Below are 22676 nucleotides of genomic sequence, written 5' to 3' on the forward strand. Positions count from 1 at the left end.
TTGACATTTGTGATTCAGACTCTTAACACTGACCACCTTCCCTACCACCAGCAGAATAGCTTCACAATGAAAATGTTTAATGTTTAATAGTTCCAGACATGACAGAGCCAAAGTAAAATACACTGAAGTGACTTGCTTTTTTAACGTGTGTGGTGGTTGAGAGAGGAAATTTTCATGTGTAGTACTTGGAGAAGGGTAGAACAAACTGACAACCACATGGGAGGGGGAAAAAAAAAAAAAAAAAAAAAAAAAAAAAAAAAAAAAAAGAGTTCTTTGAGGTACTGGTAATGCCTAGAAAGCACTCCTGACAGTAGGATGTTCCCATGAAGCCATTTGGTGCCAGCTCATTAGAAGGTTTTGGCAAGGATATTTGGCATAAAATAGATTTTATTTAGAATTAGGGACTCTGCTGCCTTGCTCTTGGCATGGAATGAGCTGCAAATTAAGCTGTCTTGTAATATAATGACATTACCTTGTATCATGAATCATTTTAGAATTAGAAACATTGATCTGAATAAAAATTCAAGACTTGTTAAGAAGTGGAGAATCATGTGCAGCTGATATTCAGGGCCTGAACACATATGCACGTGAAGAACGTGTTGCACTCTGTCCCAGCACTGCAGCAGCGTGCAGCATCTAAGCCTGTGTTCAATACCTGGATCCTTGTTTGCTAAGATTTCCAGTTACTCCAGTGGTCGCTTCAGTGGTTATCTTTCTCTCAGGTTCAATTTCTTTAAGAACTTCTCCTCACTGGACGTCTCAGGTGGCTTAATATTAAAATTTTATACTTGCCAGAGGCTTACTTTTCAATTAGGACAGGTTTGAAAAGTCTAGGTTAGGTGGAAGAAAGTTTTAAATACAGGGAGATGGTGGCTGGGCATGTGATGCCTCTCTAAATGTTTGATGAAGCACAGGGCTCTGTTCTGGCTGCCCATACTCTGCGTGGGGCAAAACCCCCACAGGGATGGTTGTGTATTTGTGGAGCGACTCACTGAATATAACTGTGGCTTGTTTCCTGAAGTGAATTCAATACTTAAAAAAAAATCCCAAACCAATCAACCAACTAAACAAAAAAAAAAGAACAGGAAAAAATGCCTAAACCAAAATTTGGTGTTGGTGTCCTCTTTATAAGAAATGGATACATTTGCAGTAAGATCAGCTCATTTCCCTTAATAAGCCTCAAACTCACAAAGTTACAAGTGGAGAGAGCTTCCTCAGCACTTCCTTGCAAATATTTCTCTCTCAGATCAAAGACACCATCCAGTCCTCTAAAGAAAGCTAAGTTATGGAGTGCTACAGATTCCTCTAGCCTGAGCATATAGGAATGCAATATGCTTTTCTGCATGTGTTGTGCTTTAGCATTCATAAGTATCCTTATGAAGGCAAGTTTTGAGTCACATGCTGTGTCACACTACAGGGAAGAAGAATATCAATTATATAGCATGCTTAATCATGAGAGGAAATGGATTTGACTAAACTGAATATGCAAATGCCAGTTCAAAATAAAATTATGAGCTCGTCCTGATATGCAAAATGCCACTGGTGAAAAACATTTTATATTAGTCCTTGACTTCAGGGGAGTGTGGTCTATGATGAGAAGAAAGAAAAAAACCAAGTAATTTAATTTCTTGCATTGTATTATTCTTGAAGCTGTTGGTATTTTTCTAGCTCGGAAAAGCGTAGCTGACATGAAGCTTTTAAAGCATATTTTGACATTTAAAATGCAGCTTCCTGTGCTTGCGTTCACGCACGGCTTCCTGAGACAAAGGGTGGTAAGTAAATACTCACTGCTGGTTTTCCTGCAAACACCATGAGGCTGTACAGGATGGGATTTGTTGTACACAAGAACAAGCTGTTTCTGGAACCTTACACCCCCTTGCCCTAATAAATCAGCAGCTGTTTGGCAAGGAGACAGGAACTGTCTTATTTACCCAAAACACGGTATTTACAGCTATTCCCCCATGATGTGGGTGGTCACAGCTCCCTTCCTGTGGCTGCTCAGTGAGAACAGCACCTCCCACCCGCTGTTACAGTAGTCTCTGGTGGAGCATCTTTTCCAGTCCTCATCGCAGAAGTCTTTCACTTCACGTGGTGTGGTGGGCTGGCTCAGAGAAAGGTGATGTACTGCACAAGAGCATCACGCTCTCCTGAGTGGGAAAACCTAATGCCAAAAATCTTTAAATACTGTTTAAAGTAGCTGGCATGTTGGCAATCGAGGCCAGTTTGCCATGTCCTCCACGAGTACTGGAACAAGTGATCAAGTTATACAGGAAAGTCTCTTTCCCCTCTTACCAGCTCTTGTTTAGAACCTGTTTGGTGGTCTTGGCTAATCGTACTCACAAGGTCAAGCTCTGTAAGGAGACTGTGGTGGGTTGACCCTGGCTGGATGCCAGGTGCCCACCAAGCTGGTCTATCACTCCCCTCCTCAGCTGGGCAGGGTAGAGAAAATATAACAAAAGACTCGTGGGTTGAGATAAGGACATGGAGATCACCCGCCAATTGCCATCTCATCCAAGACTCACCTTGAGGAAATTAATTTAATTTACTACCAATGAAATCAGAGGAGGATAATGAGAAATAGACCCCACATCTTAAAACACCTTCCTCTCGCCCCTCCCTTCTCCCTGGGCACAACTTCACTCCCAATTTCTCTCCCTGGGGGCTGCGCTCAGTCCCTCACACGCTGCCCCTGCTGCCCCTTCCCCCTCAGGGGGGCTCCTCACACCCCGCCCGGCTCCAGCCTGGGGTCCCCCCGCGGGGCGCAGCCCCTCAGGCACAGCCGGCTCCAGCCGGGGTCCCCCGCGGGGCCACCAGCCCGGCCAGCAAACCTGCCCCAGCCCGGGCTCCTCTCCCCGCGGGGCCACAGGCCCTGCCAGGACCCTGCCCCAGCACGGGCTGCCCACGGGGTCACAGCCCCCTTCGGGCACCCCCTGCTCCGGCGTGGGGTCCCACGGGCTGCAGGTGGGGATCTGCCCCACCGTTACCCTCCACGGGCCGAGGGGCACAGCCGGCCTCACCTGCAGACTGCAGGCTTCCAGAGAGACAGAGAAGTAAAACTGAGGGGACAGCAGCATTTCAGTGACAAATGCAGGCACTGGTGCAGAATTCACAGGGGGCTCTGGGAAGACGGGGTGTAAGCACTGGAAATTCACCTCTGTGATCTGAATCTTGTGCTTGTTCACTGCAAACTGTTCTGACTGTGACAGTGCCAACCAGCAGCCTTACTGCTGGCAGTGCCAAGTGGGCTTCTTGCAGCCTTCTCCTTCTCTTTCCCTCAGTATAGTTTTAAAATACCATTTTAATGGTGAAACAAGACTCCAGAGATTAACGTGAATGTTTTAAGTCCAGAACGGATTTCACAGATTCTGGTCTGAAACTGCTTGCCCGTCTGTGGCTGGGCTTTCAGTTGATGCTACTGCTAATTCATGAAACACATCCTGGCTTGCTGGTGGCTGAAATCCTGGGTGTGGGGTAGCACCGCGCCTTCACGCCACGCATCGGTAACAGGTGAAGCTTTGGGGCTGGCCCCTCTTCCCCCCAGAGGAGGGCAATGGCCAGCGTGATTCTTGGGAGGGCAGCGCTCCCCCAGCACTGCGCACACTGTGTGATGCGTGTGAGACTGCAGACAGCTCAGGTGAGGGAATGAGCCATTTCCGTGTGCGAAGGAAACTCTAACTGGGGGCTAAAACCCGGGCTGGGCTTGCTTAGGTGGCAGGATGAGGTTTGGTGGAAACGTCCTAGCTGGGTCCTACTTTGAATCCTGTAAAAACAGGAGCTTTTGAGGTATGTTATGTCTCTCTTTGACTTTCCAGTAAATAAACCCATGTTTATTAGGCTGTGGGATATATGGACTGGCAGAAGTGCCGGCGTGGGTGTCCAGAGCTATGCAGATATAGGATGCTCCCACATGATGCTGGGATGGTTCCGCTCCACTGCCTGCAAGCTCGGTGGTTATTCCGCACCTCTGGTGGTACTGTTCTGTCATGCCTTCATCTGAGCGAGGTTTGGGGTAAATCTGATGGCTTGAATAGGAGCTGTATCTGAGCTACAGTGTTTAGACTGGGGATTTCTGCTGTGGGGAAGACAACCAAATAAATAAATGGGAAGTGAAAGATGGATGAGCTGGAATGAGCTGTGAACTGACAGCTGTGTGGCCAGTTTTGACTTATTCCCTTTTTGTGGTCTAAGCTGGGTACCTTATAAATTCTAAAGACATCAAAACTTTAACTAACACAGCTGAAACTATCCTAGCACGGCTGGAAATCTAAAAAGCAGCAACTGTAACTAGAAGACAAGAGAGAGTGACAAGGGAGTGAGTTTTCTCCTCATAATGATGTTTTTGGGTATTTACTTCGCTTTTGACATTACAGGTTGAATCAGCACACTGACACAACTGTGGGCATTTGAGGTCACACAGGGAATGTCCTACAATCTAATATGGACCTAGAAATGAAAACAGTTTCATAGTTTATGCTTCTGGGATGCTGTACTGACTGATCTTGAAGATCTTGGAATCCTCAAATAGATACCTACTAACCCTCTCATGCTCTGTCAGCCACGAGGTGACGGGCAGTAGATGCCGTTCACCAACCACCAAGCAGTGTGCTGGGCCTGGGGGCCGCTTCGTGCTTTGTCCACTGGGTAGACAGGAGGGCTGAGGGCTTTTGAGGGGAGGAGAATGTAAAATGAGATCAGCCGCCTCAGGTCTGGTCAGAGCACGATCCAGTCCAGCACCATGTTGCTTAGAGTGGCCAAAAATGGGATGAGCCATAAGAATGGGTCAAACAGTTTGCAGCTGAGAGGACTGAACTTGGGTTACTAGCTTTGTGTCTCAGTTGTGCAGTTGTACTCAGTGGTACGGTTGTCTCCTATGAGCCTGTCCTAGACCTCTTTAATCCATATAAGCATCTGCAACACCCTCTGGCAGGAGTCGCAGCTCAACTCTCTATTAAGGTTATTTAGTGAAGAGCTGGGGAAAGAGTTAGAAAATGAGCTATGATAACAGTACTCCAACTGCAACTTGATATTTAGCATCATGCAGTGACCAACAAACCCTCTCTCCAGGGTATGCACAAGTGAAAGCTGCTAACTTTCCAGCAGTTCACTGTGCAGTTGTGCGTAGCAATTTCCTGGCTGCCATCAATTCCTTTTGTGTTTCCTCGGAAGAGCCACGGGGCAGCTGTCGCACAGCAGTGAACTCCAGAAAAGTACCAGCTTTTCAGATGTTTGGGTTTTGGGTTTTTTCCCCCCCTTCACAGAAATGGTCTCTAAAGAATACAGTTTTGTAGTACGCACTAGAACTTTGGAGTAGATTCCTGGCAGCCCCACGCCTGCTAAGTTTAAGTTTGGTATTCCCTGCAGGACAAATTTCTTACCCAGAACTATAGATGCATGAAGACTCTGTACATCCATTAACAGTCTCCAACAGCTAATTTCAATGTTTATGTACACAGTTTTGTGCATCAAAAGCAGGCTGGTCCAAAAGCATACTTTGCCCTGTATGTGGGTGGAACCAGTCTGTTCTGGCTTGTTCAGACAGGGGCAACTCCCGAGTGCTGGCCCGTTACGTACTTTCTGTATTTGTAGACGAGGTGGGCTGTAAGTCTGTCATCTGAAATCTTCCTGGCAGTTAATCTCAGTTCTACTATTTTTATACACCTACGTCAAACAAGCAGGAATTACAAAATATTTGACTTCCTGCCCTAAACCAAAGAGTCCTGTGGTACATCTGGGTGCAAGACAAGCGGGATGTGGTTCCTTTATAGGGCTTCCTACTCCCTTTCTAGCCCCGCTTTCCGTAATTTTGTACTTCACATACCTTGTCTGTGTATGCCAGCGCTGTATTCTGTCCACATTCATCAGATCTCTTATCAGAATGTGCTTGATCTTTAAACTTCAAATCTTTAAAATTTATTTCACTGAGTACTTGAGGTATTAGAAACCTGCTCTAAATTCAGCCGGGAAGGTACCACGTTTCCTCATCCAGAGAAGCATCTGGAGACTCAGCTGACAGTAAAAATGAAACAGGTGGAAACCTGGCTTAAGTCATCTGAGCCATCTTCCTCACCAGCGATGGCAGAAGACAGGGAACCTTCAGTGCTGCAGCAGATGTTCCATGCACAAACACCACTGTGGGAATGTGCCTGAGGGTGCATAACATCCACTATTGCCTTTGTACTACAAAAGCCCCTCTTCTTGGCCAGCTGTAGAGCTGTAGCTGTACAGCATGATCTGGTTTCAGACACCGTATTAAAAATATAACAATCAGAATTTTTTAGAAGCCATCTTTGTAACAGTCAATTAAATGGTGCCAGGATATGAGCCCAGAACGGAAACTTGCCTGTCTGTCCTGTCAGTTTGTTAGGACAGGCTGCAGCATACTTCTGGTGGGCTGACAGCTTTCCCTGGCAGGGCTTGGGAGATGGTATGGGACACGTTTGGAAGGCAGTCTGGATGCTGCTGCCACGGTTTGGAAGGTAAGATGGTCTGACAGTACACACAGGCCACCTCTGCAAGAAACGAAACTGATCCGTTCTGAAGCCTCTCTCTCATTTTAGGTCTGTGAACCCCCATTCTCCTGCCCACAGCACTGAATCTGACCCATCTGATGGTATTTCTTTTCCCCTTGGCTTTTTTTTTTTTTTCCTTTTTCCTCTTCTGTCTTTTCTTCTGCCCTTTGCTTATCTTTCTCTAAGGATAAAAATCTTTATACTTCTTTTTGCAAGGCAGAAGAAATCTTCAGGGCTTTCAGCTATATAAACCTAATTTGTCAGGTTCCCCACCCCCCACCCCCCCTAATGGATCTCTTATGCATTTATAATGTACTCAGTACCATGGTGTCTAGGGACCTTATACACAATTTATAAAGCAAACACTTTTCGCAAGAAGTTCCTACTTCTCTTCTGGCTACTGCCAGTCTCTGAATCAGGCTGTTCTCTGATTTGCAGAAGAAGCCCAGTTGTCTGTTTTATACTCCCAACACAGCCTGTCTTTCTCCGTTTGTGGGATCGCAAAGTTGGGCTCGTGATTTATTTTAGCAGCTATTAACTATGGAACTGTCTATAACCAACACAGCTGGCTGCATTTCTCCATCAGCTTCAGCACTGCCATGAGTCAGCACTGGCAGCTCCCTGGCTCTGGGCAGAGCAGTATCCGAGGTAAGAGCCCAGAATGTTTCACTCTACCTCGAAGTGCCTTTACCAGAGAAAATAATTCAGTGCTGACGAGGAGTGAAATTTTGAGTTTCTGTGTCACTAGATGTAAGCAGCTGAATGCTGCAGGCGCCTGTTGGGAACAGCTTCCTACCCAGTAATCCAGTGTCTGACTGCTGCTTGCAGGGTGACCAGCCCTTCACAAACGTGTACGTTGTGCATCCAGTCGTGCATACCTGTTCCGGCCCTGAATCACTAAAGGTGAGCTCTGTCGTACGGAGGGCCTTTACTGGATCCAGCTTTCCAGTCTCCAGTGTAACACCGTGATAACAGTGTGTTTGTATTTCACTCCACAGTGGCAGTGGGCAATGGAGACCACCTTGCTTCAAATCCATGTGCTTGAATTCTTCTGCTTACACTTGTTTTCCAACAATAATATATGTAACAGCACCTAAGAAGAAACATTATTGGAACGTTCACATGGCTATTCACACTTTTATTTCCTAGGTCACCAAAGAAGTTGACCAAAAACCCCTTCAAAGCCCCCAAAGCCCGTGACACGGATGTAGACATACCAGGCCAGATGAGTCCAGCCAAAGAGACTCTGAATAGCTGCGGGGCAGTACTGAGGGCGAGCTGTATTGCTGTCTAGGGTTACCTCTGAATTTGAGACTAAACAGAAAGAAACACCGATGAGGAAGTTTCAAAAATAATGGATTCAACCATGAATTAGAAGGATGAGCTAAAGTTAAATTCCTTCTGATTAAAAAAAAACCAACAAACCAAGAAAACGTGCCACTAAATCTTCATTGTACTCAGCTAGTCCTTGTGTTACAAGCACTGCTAATGGTGCAGTGCCCTTTCCTGCAGCTCTGGATACTGGATTACTACTGGTATGCCCATCACCTCTCATCACACCAAACGCTCTGCCTCCCCTCCATTTCCTACTGAAGTCTTCACTTAACAAGCCCCAGCTTCTTAAGAGTAATGCTGGACCTGTTTCATGAGGAGGGAGTGCAGGAGCCTCCTCAGCAGTTTCTGGGAGGGGCAGACGTGCAGATCTGTCCTTCTCACCACTCTGCAGTGTCGCAGTTCCCTTCTGTTTCATCTTCCAGGCTTGATCTCACTCAGACAGGAACCCTCCATTCCCTTACCTTACTGGAGATGGTAAGTTTGACTAACTACAAATACTCACATAAATGAAGGCTTCAATTAAGTCTCTATAAAATAACGTCTCAAAGTATAACAACATTTTTACTAGCTTGTTAAGTGATAAAAAAATGACAAGGTGAAAGTTGTTAATAAGTTAATATTTCTCATGTCTATTTAATTGCTAAACTACAAATAACCCTTACAGTATTTTCAGTAAACTCTTGTTGCAATTTATAGCTTAAAAAACCCTCTAAACCAAGCTGTACAGAAAAAAAACCCCATGTAATTCAAGAGGGAGCACAGAGATCTGGGAACTGATCAAGGCATAAACAAAAACATGAAATGGCAATGAGCATCCAAACCAGCAAAATATATTTAAGTAATATCACAAATACACACACAAAAAAATCTATTTACAGATCTACAATTGGTATATCCCATAAAAATCCTCCCACAGAAAGGTATTTATAAATGAGAAAATTAACCCAGTTACATTGTCTACTGCTGGCAACAGAGGTGCTTTATGGCTGGCATAGCATTAATTATGCCTTTGCAAAATAAAGGGAGAACTTAATTAAGTTGAAGAAACTTTCTGGGAAAAACTTGAACTGAAGGCTAGACAACACAATCACAAGGTGTACAAAGCACAAGGAACTGCAAATACTCTGGTAGTGCAAAAATGAAGAATGGCTTTTTTTCCCCAATACTTGCTCAGTGAAAAATACTACCGTGAATTTGCAATCTGAATTCCTTTTAAAGACTTACATTTGTAGGACTCAGTGCGTTAGCATGTTTCAGCAAGGCTGACACCATACAGGAGGTAAATGAAACAAAGTCAACATAGAATTACTAGCATGATATAAATTTATAACAACCTTTATAACAAATTGTCTGAATATACAGTATGGAGACAAGCCTCTAAAAAAAGTTTAATCTTCTCCATGCAGACAATTTGTAAGCATGTTACTGCTAAACAACTTGTATGTAACTGACCGCATATGCAACATTCTTTGGAATTAGATTTAACCTTCTCTTTCAGGCGTTGCCCCTGTATTTCATACAGGGAACAGCAGAGGGGTAACTCCTCACTGGGATTACCAGCTGGAGCTCCAGTATGCACCCAGGGCTGGGCAGAGACCTGCGGAGGTGGAGAAAAACTCCACTGGGAACGTGGTTCAGGTAGGACACCCTGGTATTGGTGAGTGTGTAAGTGAAGAATTAATGCTGTTGAATTCCTGAGGCTCATCATCCCACAGCCCTGGCTTTGCTGTGTTTTGAAACGCACAAGACAGTCTCTGCCCAAAAAGGCCTCGTAGTCTGAATGGCTGTAAACATTTCTTTTAGTTTAAATCAGCATTTTCACCATGTCTTCGCTGTTTAAAAAACAACAAAATCCAAAGTAGGAATACCTTAGCTGACCCTAAAACTATTTCAAATTCAGAAAACTAGAGTTCTTTAATTCATAAAACTGAAACAAATCTAAAAACATGATTTTGCAAATAATCTTTCTGCTCTATTTGTAGCTGACTCATACCTATCTAACTTTCAGCCATCTGCTAAAGATCACCCAGTCTTCTATCTAACTTTCAGTAATCTGCTAAAGATCACCAGGTCTATCCTAGAAAAAAATAGCTGGAAACCATTTAATAAAGAGAGGCAAAAGATCAGCACCAACTGTTGCGTTTGCTCTGCCCAAAGCTAGGCCCATCACCGCACTGCAGAGCCAACACTGCTCACAGTCCCGGGACAGGTCAGGAGTCCCACGCTTTCCCCGTTTCCCTTGATGTACAAAAGGAAAGAGAAAGACGACATCTGTGAAAATGTAACAGCAGCAGGTACAGAGTAAGATTTACCCATTAAAATTAGTTGGTAGTGGTTGATACCCAAAGCTTTTCCAGACCAGAAAGGACTAACTTCTTGACTTTCAGATGTTCACAGAGTGACTATCGGGTATTACAGCATTGCTTTATGGGGACTTCATTAAAAATTTCTAGTGCTCAAGCTGGAACAGTTTATGATGCAATCAGATGAACCTTTACTAAAACAGCAGTCAAAATAATGGTGATTTTACAAACCAAATGACTGCTTTTATACAATCATTTTTTCTCTGTACCCCTGGGTTGTTGACCAGAAATGGCTGAAAATTACTTCTGCAGGAGACAGCACTGCTTTTCTGCAACCTGACGGAAGCTCTAACCTCAAGTATCCAATTTATGTGCTTGAACGAGGAGCGTATGCACCCAGCCCAGGCTCCAGAGGATGACTTGGAACAGAAGTGCTCTTAGGTTATTCAACAGCCATAAATGATTTGTCTGTTTGACCTCTGGCAAAGTCAAAACAAATCTAATGGGCACAATCACAAGAAAATTCATCCTAAAATAAAGAGATCAAATGAGTCTTCCTCTGGAAATATTTAATTCTCTTTGTTAATGAACAGTGGAGCACTTCAGGTCACTAGCACGGATTCAGATGTCCAGCTTTCAGACACCTGAATTTAAATGAGATGACTGCTACCTCAGGCTGCCACGTCAGGAACTGAAGTTGGCTACTTGTAGTTAGATGGTGCAGTTACCCTCTGGTCCTTACTGAGGACAGCCACCTCTCCAATCCATGACAGACCTGCAATCACAGCATTTACTTAAAGACAACCCAAGGGAACTGAGTCTTGGTAGGGTATCTCATCTCGTTTCTTTGTCACCTTTTCACTTCATGGAAGGGAATAGAGAAAGGCAAAGTGGGGTGGGGGGTGGTGCCTTGCTAAACAAAGTTGTATAAAACACACTAATGAAGAAATTTAGTGCCTGTCACTTGTAAATCCTACAGAAACACAATTTTTAAGTTGGTGGGTGCAGATTACTCTGGCTATTACAGATCTCTTAGTTTAATCACACATTTTATTTTCAGGAGTTACTAACAGGTATCAGTGTTAGTAGATTCTCTAACTTGGCTGACTAAAATGTTCAAACAAAATTAGAAGAACCCTTGATGGCAAAGACTTAAAGATCTCCTAAAGTATTTTCATATATTTAAGTAAAAAAAATATTAGTAAGTTATATTTTAGACAAGTATCAGCTAATGCCTAACTTTTTTATTAAAATACTGATGGAAACAGAGAAAAGTAAACTCTAGGACTACAGGATTGCACACACATATACAAAAAAAACCCACCGCAAATTGTACTGTCTTAGCTGCTCAGCTGTTTCACTCCCTGTTTTCTGTACTTGAGAAAACAAGATCAGAAAGTTATGCAGATTCTCTGACTGAAGAGGAAAGGCTAGGACAGATTTTCTAGACTCCCATCCAGCTATGTGAGTGGAAGGATTAGGACTGGGACCTTGTGGCTGGAAGAACAGAGTTGAGGAACACTCAAGATTCCCTTCTGTCCTAAGGGAATAAATCCAATCTTTCTGACAACTTTGCTTGTGGTTTTAACAGATAATGAACTCATTGGTCCAATTCTGAAAGTAACACTGAAAGGTTTAAAAAACTGCACTTCAGAAAATACTGTCTGAGGAGCACCAGAACATTAGTGGGTTGTCTGACTTCCCTGTAGCAAACTTCCACTGATGGCAGTACAGAACTGAGGCAGGGGCTGAAGATGTAAAAGGAAATAAAACCAAAGATTCTTGATAGCTACTTACCTACAATGGCTATTCATTCTTCTTATTTTTTTGGCTCAGTGCTGTTTCATAATACCCACGACCCCACAATACAATTTCAAGGACGTATAAATTGATTTGAGTATTAGCTTGGTTCCTTTCCTATATTTGAACCTTATAGTGGATAAAAATGACAAATAAGTATGCTGTAACATTCACAGGAGCTGCTGTCCATCAAACTGGTGACTCTGAAAAAGGCTGCTTTAAGTAACGCACATGAACATGCAAACTGTCTCCAAAATGCATGGTCACATTAAGTAAGTCTCTTGCATATGGACATATACAGACCAGAAACAAAACTCAAATATCATAGTCCTACCCTCTCCTGTTTTAAGATTGTGGTTTCTAATTGTTGCATATACTGTAGCTGCTCAAACAGCTACTGAATAAAGTGAGCGTAGCAGACATTTTTTTTTTTTTTTTGAGAAAAATAGTCATATAAAATGTTGTAAGTACAGTACAGTGAGTAAGTTCCCAGAGTACTCACTTCATTTTCTCTTTGGTTGCTAATTAGGATTTGACAAGTTTGAAACCCTGTCCCGTGTCCAGCACTGTGGGAAGAAACCAACTCATTTTCAGTCTTTTCAAGCACCTAAAGCATGCTTTACAGACCCAGAACAGATTGAGACCACAAAACCAGTTTGCCAAATGCACTAATGGATAGGTGACACGTGGGAAGTATATCATCCAGTGTTTGGCAACATCGCTTCCTGTTGGCAAATGCAAAGTGTAGTCACTCCAGTGTTTCGACACACCATACACTGCTTTCACTGTACGTCCCTTTTCGGACCAGCTGATGTTGCTGTCAGGGTTACAGTTGTACTCAACCCATTGCCTGGTGAAGTCCCCAAGCTGTGGAGGGTCTGCTTCCTCGATGTCTACAACTCTGGCCATTTCTGCTCCTTGCACGGCAACATACTGGTCATTTACTTTTCTTACTTCTTTAACCCAAGGCTGAGAGTTCTCACAGTCTAAAACGATGATGAGTCGAGAACAAAAAGTGCCATTCTTCTCTCTCCACCACTCCAACAACGTGTCAAGTCGTAAAGCATCACCTCCTGCCACAAGTAAAAAAAGATTTACATTAGGATGAAGAAACAGAAACCTCTGTAGAGTTTTGACTGCGGGTTCCAAGAATCCCTTATTTTAACAACCTGGACAGACATAACAGAAGTTTTCAACTGATCCTCCCTGCCTGTATGCTGCAGATCTCCAGAGAGGCATTAACTGATTCCACCTGACATCTGTGGCAGATGGGGCCACTAACTCACCCTCGATTTAAAAAAAAAAAAATTAAAAAAAAATTCCCTTACAGAGTGAAAGAAATCACAGACTATTGAAGAAATCTGGAAATATCTGAAGGAGGATAGAAAACCTAAAATAAGAGTTTATTTTGTATTAAATCTTAATAATTTTAAGGCAAAAAAAAGGGGACATTTTTCATATGTTCTTATTAATATTAAAGAGAACTCATCTTTTACAGGAAAAGAGAGGACTTCTGAGCAGAACACATGCTAACTGTTTCAAAGCACAACGAGAAAGCCACCTACAGGCACGACCATGGCTTTGGCTTGAAAAATTCATGTGACCAGAAATGGAGAGATTCACTCTAGACACCGATGTCTTCAGTTTCAAGAAAATTAAAACTGGCATGGATTTACAACTCAATGAAGCAAAAATCTCATATGGAATTTTTCCACAATATTTATTTCCTGTAAGCTCAGAAAGCATTTGCAACTAGAATGTGCACCTTGTCGTGTTCCCTCTCAGCTCTTGCTCCAGCAAAACTTTGAAAGACCAGACTGTAATTAAACCAAGCCACCTGTACTGGGGAGTCCTTCTGGTTAAGTGTAATGGATACTGTAGGATTAATGCTCTGAAAAGCACACTTAAGTGCCTAAGGAAAGCATCCTGCAAGTAAGTGAATAAAACCACATTGCCTCCATAGTGACTATCAATGTGAAGAAATGGTATGTCTAGGTGTTTGCATGTTGGAGCTATAACACAAATTTACAACAACGACGCTCTAGTTTGAAACTGTCAACTTCAAATAAAAAAAAGCAGACTTTTAGAAGAAAGGCAGAAAAATATGATTTAAAATAACTGCATTTTAATTCCATAGTTATCTTCGCTGTGGAATATAAGTACATTTAACAGTGTTTAAAATCTTGTTAGTAAGAGTTTCACTGCAGTAATGAATCTCAAATGGAATAGGTGCAATTTCAGCATTAACATTTCTACCTTAAGAGGTGACAAAAAAGTGCTTCAAATTAATAGCTCACAGTTAAAAGCTGTGAGCATGCTATCACAGTTAAAGCAAAATTACAAGGCTACAATTTTTTCCAAAAAAATATGTACACTTGGAAAAATTTAGCACCAAGGAAAATCTTAATATGCAAACCTACAAGTAATGACTTGTACACAATCCCCACACTGTGGTAGTTTTTTACAGCAGAGACTTATACAGAAGCAGCTTCCTTTTTCTAGGTAAGCCTTCCATGTCAATTAGCAGTAAAAATTACTTTATTTGTTCACATTTTAAAAGCTTTTAAATAAATTTAATTTACGGTAACAATGCAGGGGGTGCAGGTGATTTCAAAACAGTACTGGACAGAGCTGCCCAAAGAAAACCATCTCATCGTTCATACGCATACACAAATACATGCTCAGCTTCTAATCCTACTGACCTCAAACACATGGACCGATAGGACTGTGCAAGATTTAGGCACCAAGCTGTGCAAGAAATCCATGCATCTGGCCACATCTGGCTCTTTGGCAGGTTTTGCAGGCAGTTAAGCCGACAGTTTCAGCAACAGAGGCAAAGCTCCATTAGCCCAGCTCTTGCCTTTGCCTTCACTCGGAGAACATGACCTCCCAGGTTGTTTGACTGCTCATACTTTATGCATGACTAGTTAACAATTTCTTACATACACCATTGTGTTACATCTCAGCTTCCAACATGAGAGAAACATCATTAGTGAACTAATAAATCCAGTAAGTCTGCTTTAAAAGATGTCATTACAAAGCAAAGACTACGCTCCTACTGCTGTGCCCTATCACAGCATAAGCTGGCAGCGAGACACTGCTTTTTCTATTAGATCAGAATGTTGTATTTCATCGTTGCCATCTCTCTCCACCCTCTCCAGAGGTCGGAGAACGGTACACATTACTGGAGCTGATGACCAAATGTTCCATCTGTCAAAAACCACCACTGTCCAATACATGCAGCACGATTACACAATCAGCCTTCACCTTTCCAGTTTATACTTCCAGTTACATTCAGGAGCAGTGCTATCTGGAGGGACTATCATGTTACACTCCATGATTTTGCTAAAATTAATCACCAAAAAGCATGCAAGACACATGACAGCTGCCTCTTCCTATCTTTTTGTGACTATACATATCTTCAATTAGAAGCTGAAGATGGGCTTGGACAGAGAACGGCAAAGCTTTGTGAGAATGTCGGAACACTACTGTAGTTACACACTTTCTCTTTTAGCACAAAAACTTTATTTTAACAGTTACCTTGGCCCTTATCCTAAAAGTGAAGTCAGAGTTTAATTTAAGCTACAGCTACCTGAGCAGGTACAGAGAGACCTGTGCTCCCCTGTCACACTCCAGGCTGGCCAGATGTAAGGCAGGACTGGGCTGGAAGCTGTGCAGTTTTTGCAGCAACACGTGGCTCCCTACACGCTGGAAAGCTAACCCTGTCTGTGCTGCCGGCTGCAGCACGGCTGGGAGGCAGTTCTGCTGCTGGCCGTGGACACACTAAGCAGTTGCACAGGGCGGCAGCTGCTCTTTTGGACAAAACACCCTACCCTTGGAGAAGTCACTCCACCGCCCCGGCAAATGCTGCGGTACCTCGCTCGTGCTAAGCTCGGCGTACAGCTGTGGCTTTTTGAAATCATAGGTATGGATGAAGCCTTTGAGAAAAAAATAACGTGTTGCTTCTTCAGCAGGTCTAATGGTGCAGGCATGGAGTCGCACCAAGCAGGCACACAGCCTCCAGCTGAAAACCGACCCGAGCAGACCACACGCAAAGCTGTCTGTCGGCACTGTTGAGGAGCACATGCCCCCGGGGGGGGCAGACTGATGACAAACAGGCAGGAGCTCCCCGAGCACTACCCAGGGGAATTAATTCTGTCCCAGGAAGAAAGAGAAGTTGCAATTTTTCAATGTATTAACTACAAGATTCGCTGTTCGCACACAGCAACCCCAGCAGCGCAGTTCCATACAGCAGGAGGAAGCTAAACCTACCAACGGTCTGTAATCTTCAGGTTTACCAAGGAACACAGCTGAGACAGAACTGCCCATCATAGAGAGATCAAAAAAGAAAAGGGGAAGGAAAGCGGGGTGGGGGGCGAGGAAAGGGGGGGAGGAAGGAAAGGGGGGGAGGAAGGAAAGGGGGGGAGGAAGGAAAGGGGGGGAGGAAGGAAAGGGGGGGGAAGGAAAGGGGGGGGAAGGAAAGGGGGGGGAAGGAAAGGGGGGGGAAGGAAAGGGGGGGAAGGAAAGGGGGGGGAAGGAGAGGGGGGCAAGGAAGGGGGGGGAAAGAAAGGGGGGGGAAAGAAAGGGGGGGGAAGTAAAGGGGGGGGGAGGAAGGGGGAGGGGGAGGAAGGAAAGGAGGGGGGAAGTGTTGAAGTTTATGCCAGGCGTATGATAAGGTATTAAATCAGCCCTTTATATAGGGCTTTGTAGTCTTAAGGCTACACTGTGCCCACAGGGACCCCCAAACTCCAGGATCTCAGCAAACCACAGCTGTTCTCATGATACAAGGTTTGCTCTACGTTTGAAGACCTGGTTTTCTAGTGTGGATTGTACAGCTGCCTCCTACTTCTTTTATCGATTCTATCTTCTATAAAAAAAGCAGAGCACATCTTAATGGCATGAATGCAGCCCTTCATGACAGCCTAACTGACACAGTGACACAGAGCACTGTAATACACTGCCATGTCCAGGGAATGAGAAAAGATTATGCTTTTCCATTATAGTGAACAAATATTCCTCAAAATACAGGGGAAATCTGTCTTGAGAGCAGGAGGGGCTTTTCTGGGGGAAAAAAAAAAGTTATCTTTAAAGTTCACTTGGATTGTACGTGGAATTTGAAGTCATGTTTAAACTTGTAAGTATACATTTGGGGTCAATGATATGTAGACAATTTTGAGAACAAGTGTAAGATCAGTTAGCTGCAAAAGTGACTAAATACTAAAATGACACGAAGTTCATGAAGTAACATACCTGGCTGCCACACAGAGCAAGGTAAGGCAAGAGCTCCTGCTTTTCATCAAGTTAACTGCACACAAAAGGGGCTTCTGCATTTCACAATCCTCCCCACTAGCAGAGGCAGGCACCTGCAGCCTTGCCTATTTTGACAATTCTTTGTAGCCCCTGAATCTCTCAACAGCCATGCTCTGCAGATGACCCCTTCCTTCCCTGACAGGAGCTTGTATAAACCTGTTCTCCAAAGACTGGTGATTCTTTGACCTTCTGGACTATCAGATAATAGATGTGACAAAAACATCAAAGTTTTGCAATACGCCATGATGTTTTAAAGAACAAATTAATTGGTTTGGAAAATTTATCAATACCAAAACTATTAATAAAAAAACCTGCCAAACCAGTTACCTGCCAGTGCCCATTCGCCAGTGCCATGTGAGTGACCACTGTAATATAAAATGTAGGTATCATGTCTGGGTCCATCTGCTGTGCGAAGTTCAAGAAAAGACTTGATCTTGGAGTGAAGAGTATCAAAGGTCAGTCCGCTTGTAGAGTAGTCACAACCATATGTTTCAATCATATGATATGCAAAAAATCTTTGGATGGCATTAAGCATGCCAGTAGACCTCAGATTTAACTCCTGTACATGCTCAGGTGGAAGAAGAGTTGGTTGGCCATCAGGACTAAAAAGAAGAAAACCAGCTATGATTATGATTTATAATTATTTCATGCTTAGTTGACTTTTAGCAATTGAGTGTTTTTTTCCCTGTGCATCTCATCTCTGATATGAACTAGCACTGTTCTAAATGGAAATTGGCTTGAAATTTACAGTTCATAAACAATTCAAAATACTGTATTTGAGTGAGGGACCACTACCTCTCCCTTCCTTCTGTCACATTTCACTTCAAAGCAGTCCGTCTCAAACCCATGCTACTCCTACAGCTGAGAGACAGAGGGATAGAGAGAGGAGCTGTGATGTGAACAGACTATGTAGGCTTCGACAATTAAGTCCCATGCAAGAATTCGTGCTAATCTGCATAGAATATCATGCAAGCTAGTTTCCAATAACTGACTAAAGAGAAATCCAAGGACACATTTTGCTCAGGTATTTTGAATTAATCTCCCTCTGTTCCAAACCAGCCTTTATTCAATATGGTACTCATACAAATACAGTTAATTCTTACTTGTGTGTGCTGTTCAGGTGCTGATCTTTCAACACAAGAAACGTGTTTCATATAATGGCATTCACAGCTTAGAAAATGGAAGTTCTAAGAAAATTACAAACTAGACCTGGAACAAACCATGTATATATAGAGGGGTGCGTGTGTACCTGTCTCTGTGTGTGTATACATATGAATATGCATACACAGCAAAAGAATCCCTGGGTTCCAAAATGGATTTTATTTGTATTTATATATACTTTCTATATAGAAATATATAATAAAAATATTTTAAAATGTATAAAATACACTTTTTTTTTAAGTCTACATAGCTATTCATTAATCATGACAATAAGAAATTTGGTCTTGCAAGACACCCAGTTATGGGAGCGCTCTTCAGGATGCGTTTTCAGAAAAAGAAATGCATTCATCACTCTTCAGCCAATGTAATAATGGTAATGATAAGGAGCCTAACTGACAGCTTTACCAAGCTGACCTGATTTATGCTTAGCTGGAGACATGGAGAGGTTCCGTGGGTGAAAATATGGAGACAGTCTTACTCTACTAATACAAATTATAACTTCCATTTTTTATACATGTGTATATTTCATGTATTTTGTTTGCAAGTCACTGTGTAATGCTACCATGTTTCTTTTTTGGTCTAGCTAATTAAATTGTGTGCCTCCTCACCTGGCTCACATTCTACTACTACAGTTATACAGAATACATCGTCATTACTGTTTGTCTCAGCAAGTTTCAATGGGCCCGTCATTGAAACAGTCAAGCTTTTTTGACAAGGAAGCTTAGTTCTGTCAGGTCCTAAACAGTTGTTCAAAAGTATCTCATTCACTCAAAAATTAGAGGGAGCTGCCAGAGCCAAAATAATGTAATACAATGAAAGAATCAATTTGTTGCCACGAAAACAAAATTATTTATTCATATTCTAATGTAAATATTGAAAAATTATTTTTTTAACCCCTAACAATAATTGACTACAGGGATTTTTTAAGACTGCATCGCTGAAGACTGTAGATCAAGAGCTCAGAAAATTTGTTTCTCTCTTTGCATGAGATATGGACTGTGGAATCTGCCTATGCATGACTGGTTTGTGAAGCATTCATTTGCTTTCTAAAAGCAAATTAAATACATATAGCAAGGTAGAGTTGCAGTTACTCATCTTTTTTGGAAGGCAAGGCAAAGGAAAAATACAAAATCTGCCTATTTAAATTTGTACTTAATTATTGAAAAAAACAAGCAACAGTGCTGCATTGCCTCTGCGAGCTAACAGTACACTTGCACTGCTATGAAGTTCAAATACGTGGTAACTATACCTGCAAAAGTTGGTGGGAATCACAACAGCATACCCAACACATGTTCCTCCCAAGCAGTTTCCCAGCTCATGGAAAAGCCCATGAGCCATGGACTCCAGAGGTAAAACGATGAGAAATGCACTCATGAAGATTCCATTGGTTGGCTAAAAAGAAAACAGAGATTGAGCTATTGCACGAAAAATCCCTCCTGTTGGTTACAGTTATACGAATAATTCCCTGTGTATGAACACACATAACTGGATCCTGAAACACGCAAATTATTATATGAAATGTATACTTATTTTTCCACATACTATACAGTGAAGTACTTGCATGGCAAATGAAAGGCTTGGGGAGAAGATGGCTGGTAAGTAGGGGTCACTCTTTGGAAAGGAATGTATTTAAAAACACTAACAGCACAGGACTCGCGTTTAAAAGCCCTGATGATAGGTTTGCTTTACCCACTTAAGCAGGAAAATCAAATACCACAGAATTATTTATGTGCATAAAACAAGTATATCTGTAAATATCTGCAGGGTCAGGCCTTAATCAGTAAAGTACAACACAGAATATTATGTACCTAGCATCAGATGGTTGCATACTACATTACGTCATTAAAAACATAGATTTAACTCTAGATTTAACTGTTCTTACCTTTTAACACCAAGAGTTTTTAGACTATTCTTTGTGGAATACTATGTATCACACAACAGATGACTTCTGAGAATATTTATGAACATTACTCCCATTAAAATGACAATTGTTTATCAGCTACATAAATACCAGATGAGAAGGAGCATCCACCACACAACTTCACAGCATTCACACAGTTTATACCCTACACTGAGCTTTCCTGTTTTATAGACTGATACAGATGATTTCTGTAAAAAAGAAGTTTGAAAAGTTAAGTTTCAATCACTAGCACTAGTAAAATAAAAACAGACTGCTGAAATGCTAGCTGTCAGAGGCAGAACAGATACAGCTTCATTTTAATTATTTTAATATGATGTAAATGGGTTTAATGAGGCATTAAAGGCTTTAGGAAAGGTAGAAACAGTATTATATAATTAATCAAGAACGTTAATACACATGGTACGGTTATTAGATAGTTTATTATGTAGCCAAGGAAATAAATTCACAGCTACAGATTTCTGTCTTGAGAAGAGTCCCGTGGCCTCTGACCACATTTATGTTTTATTCACCCTCTATGCATAAATCCATGATACTAATTTTTTTAAAAAACAGGATATTACCTTATTGTTTAACACTCAGCGATTTGATGTGGACTGGTAGTCTGGCTTAACGCATAGAAAAAGCTATTAAGTTTTGAAAGTAAATTATACTGAAAAAAATGAAATTTGAACCAGCTCATTTCTTGTTGTCACATGGCACTAACTCAACTATATTCAGTTTTTAAACAAATAAATATTACAAGACTTGGTCTGAAAGAACAGCTTTACCTATCTAATGTGCTTCCTGCCCTAAGGAAGAATACTGTTTGCTGCCTGTCCTGGTTTTAAAGTGTCCCATTATACTTCTGATGGAAGGATCTCACCTATGTCCTTGAAATGGTGACAGCAATACTTCTAACCGCAAATAAACACCAGAATCTGATATTAACTGATAACTCACTGATAGCACTATTCTCAAATAACTGGTAACTGTTAATTGATAGCATTATTCTCAAATTCCAACACCTGAAACCACTGTAAAACTATAATCCAGCTCCTACTATGCTTCGGACAATTCATGACAAATGAAAAGTTTATTTATTTGGCTTCTAGCTCTCCAGGACATGAAGATAGGACATTGAGCGAACATCAGATCATATCACAGAACAACCATGGAGAGCTTCCCCTAACCCACAGCCCTGCACACCTTAGTATAAAAGTGCAATCAATCTGCTTATTGACCTGCTATCGTTTGAACTACGAAACTGGTTCAGATATAACCAGCTCATCAACCAGTGATAATGCTAGTGTTAATACTGCAATACAATTTCATGTGATATAATGTAATTTTATGTTTTGGTGCAATAATTTGAATCCACAAGGAGCAATGTGTGCCTACGAAGCAGACATACATTGTAGGAGATTCACAATCACTTCTATGTACATAATTTTCTTAGACATCTCAGGAGAGATGTTGCATCCCTCCAAATACAACCCTTTCCCCATCCCAGTCTTGACTACTCTCAGAGGGCTGGGATCAATGAGCAAGTGAGCAGATGGAATGTATTTACGACTAGTGCAGAGAAGCATTCACATAGTGATCCTCGAGTTTTGTGTCAGAGGATAAGGGTTTTCAGAGTAATTTCCCTGAAATCCATATAATTACCTGAAATCACCAGAAGATAGGAAAGCATAAACCACTGTAATAATTATGGTGCAACTTCAACTTGTTTTGTTGTCAAGAAGGAGGAAAAAAATCCTATAACTAAGACAATATAATTTTCGTTTCAAATGTATCATCAGAAAGTGCGCATTTTTGTTGCTCATTTTCCCTAATGCACTCTGAAAATGAAAAGCACTCAGAGCAGCAGCAATAAAAACTTACAAATATTTGGTTAGTTTTCATTCTATAGAAGCCTTCTAAAATATAAGATTCTGATGAAATAGTGGAGCTCTCTAGCTAAATTAGTTTCAAGTTTTGGAGACTTACTTTTGTAACTGTGGATACCAGAAGGATAATTTACTTTAAGTTATAAAAAAAAGGAAGACTTGGATCCTGCAGAAATTGAAGGGCTTGTCTGGAAAAGCTTCCTATTCCATCAGTTAGAGGACTTTCTCAACTTTGGAAAGACTGAATACATGGACTGGGAAGTTATATAATGCATTTTTATGACAAATTCAGCTTTTCCATCATGTATAAATGTGACATATATGACTTTTCTTGGATCTCATTAGAGCAAACTGCTCTTATACTGCATTAGTGTTTTGATCGCAGTGAGCATATTACAAAATAAACCCCACATCTGCCCATAAAAAGTACAGCAATCATAATATCCTAAAGAATACTATTACATTATTA

General features: G+C 41.9%; 1 protein-coding gene and 1 long non-coding RNA gene across 6 annotated transcripts in view; one reads left to right on the forward strand and one right to left on the reverse strand.

Annotated features, from left to right (window-relative positions):
* The window catches only part of LOC308065273, a 25230-nt gene extending 14990 nt beyond the window's left edge, over positions 1-10240 (forward strand). The window contains exons 2-3 of one of the 3 annotated variants that reach the window (XR_013928721.1): positions 7338-7412; positions 7508-10240. This is a non-coding gene — a long non-coding RNA (uncharacterized lncRNA). Of the gene's footprint in view, positions 1-7337 lie in introns of all 3 variants that reach the window. The other 2 variants (XR_013928720.1, XR_013928722.1) reach the window with 2 other exon arrangements.
* TMEM168 (transmembrane protein 168) overlaps positions 8653-22676 on the reverse strand; it is a 28694-nt gene continuing 14670 nt past the window's right edge. For all 3 annotated transcript variants that reach the window (XM_080391006.1, XM_080391008.1, XM_080391007.1), the window contains 3 exons: positions 19668-19810; positions 17585-17859; positions 8653-13020 (listed from right to left, as the gene is read on the reverse strand). In XM_080391006.1, coding sequence (XP_080247132.1) covers positions 12473-13020; positions 17585-17859; positions 19668-19810 — 966 coding nt within the window. In that variant the 3' untranslated portion in view covers positions 8653-12472. The remainder of the gene's footprint in view (positions 13021-17584; positions 17860-19667; positions 19811-22676) is intronic.

The sequence above is a fragment of the Falco punctatus genome (assembly GCF_963210335.1).
Source record: "Falco punctatus genome assembly, chromosome: 6".
Taxonomy (NCBI): Eukaryota; Metazoa; Chordata; class Aves; order Falconiformes; family Falconidae; genus Falco; species Falco punctatus.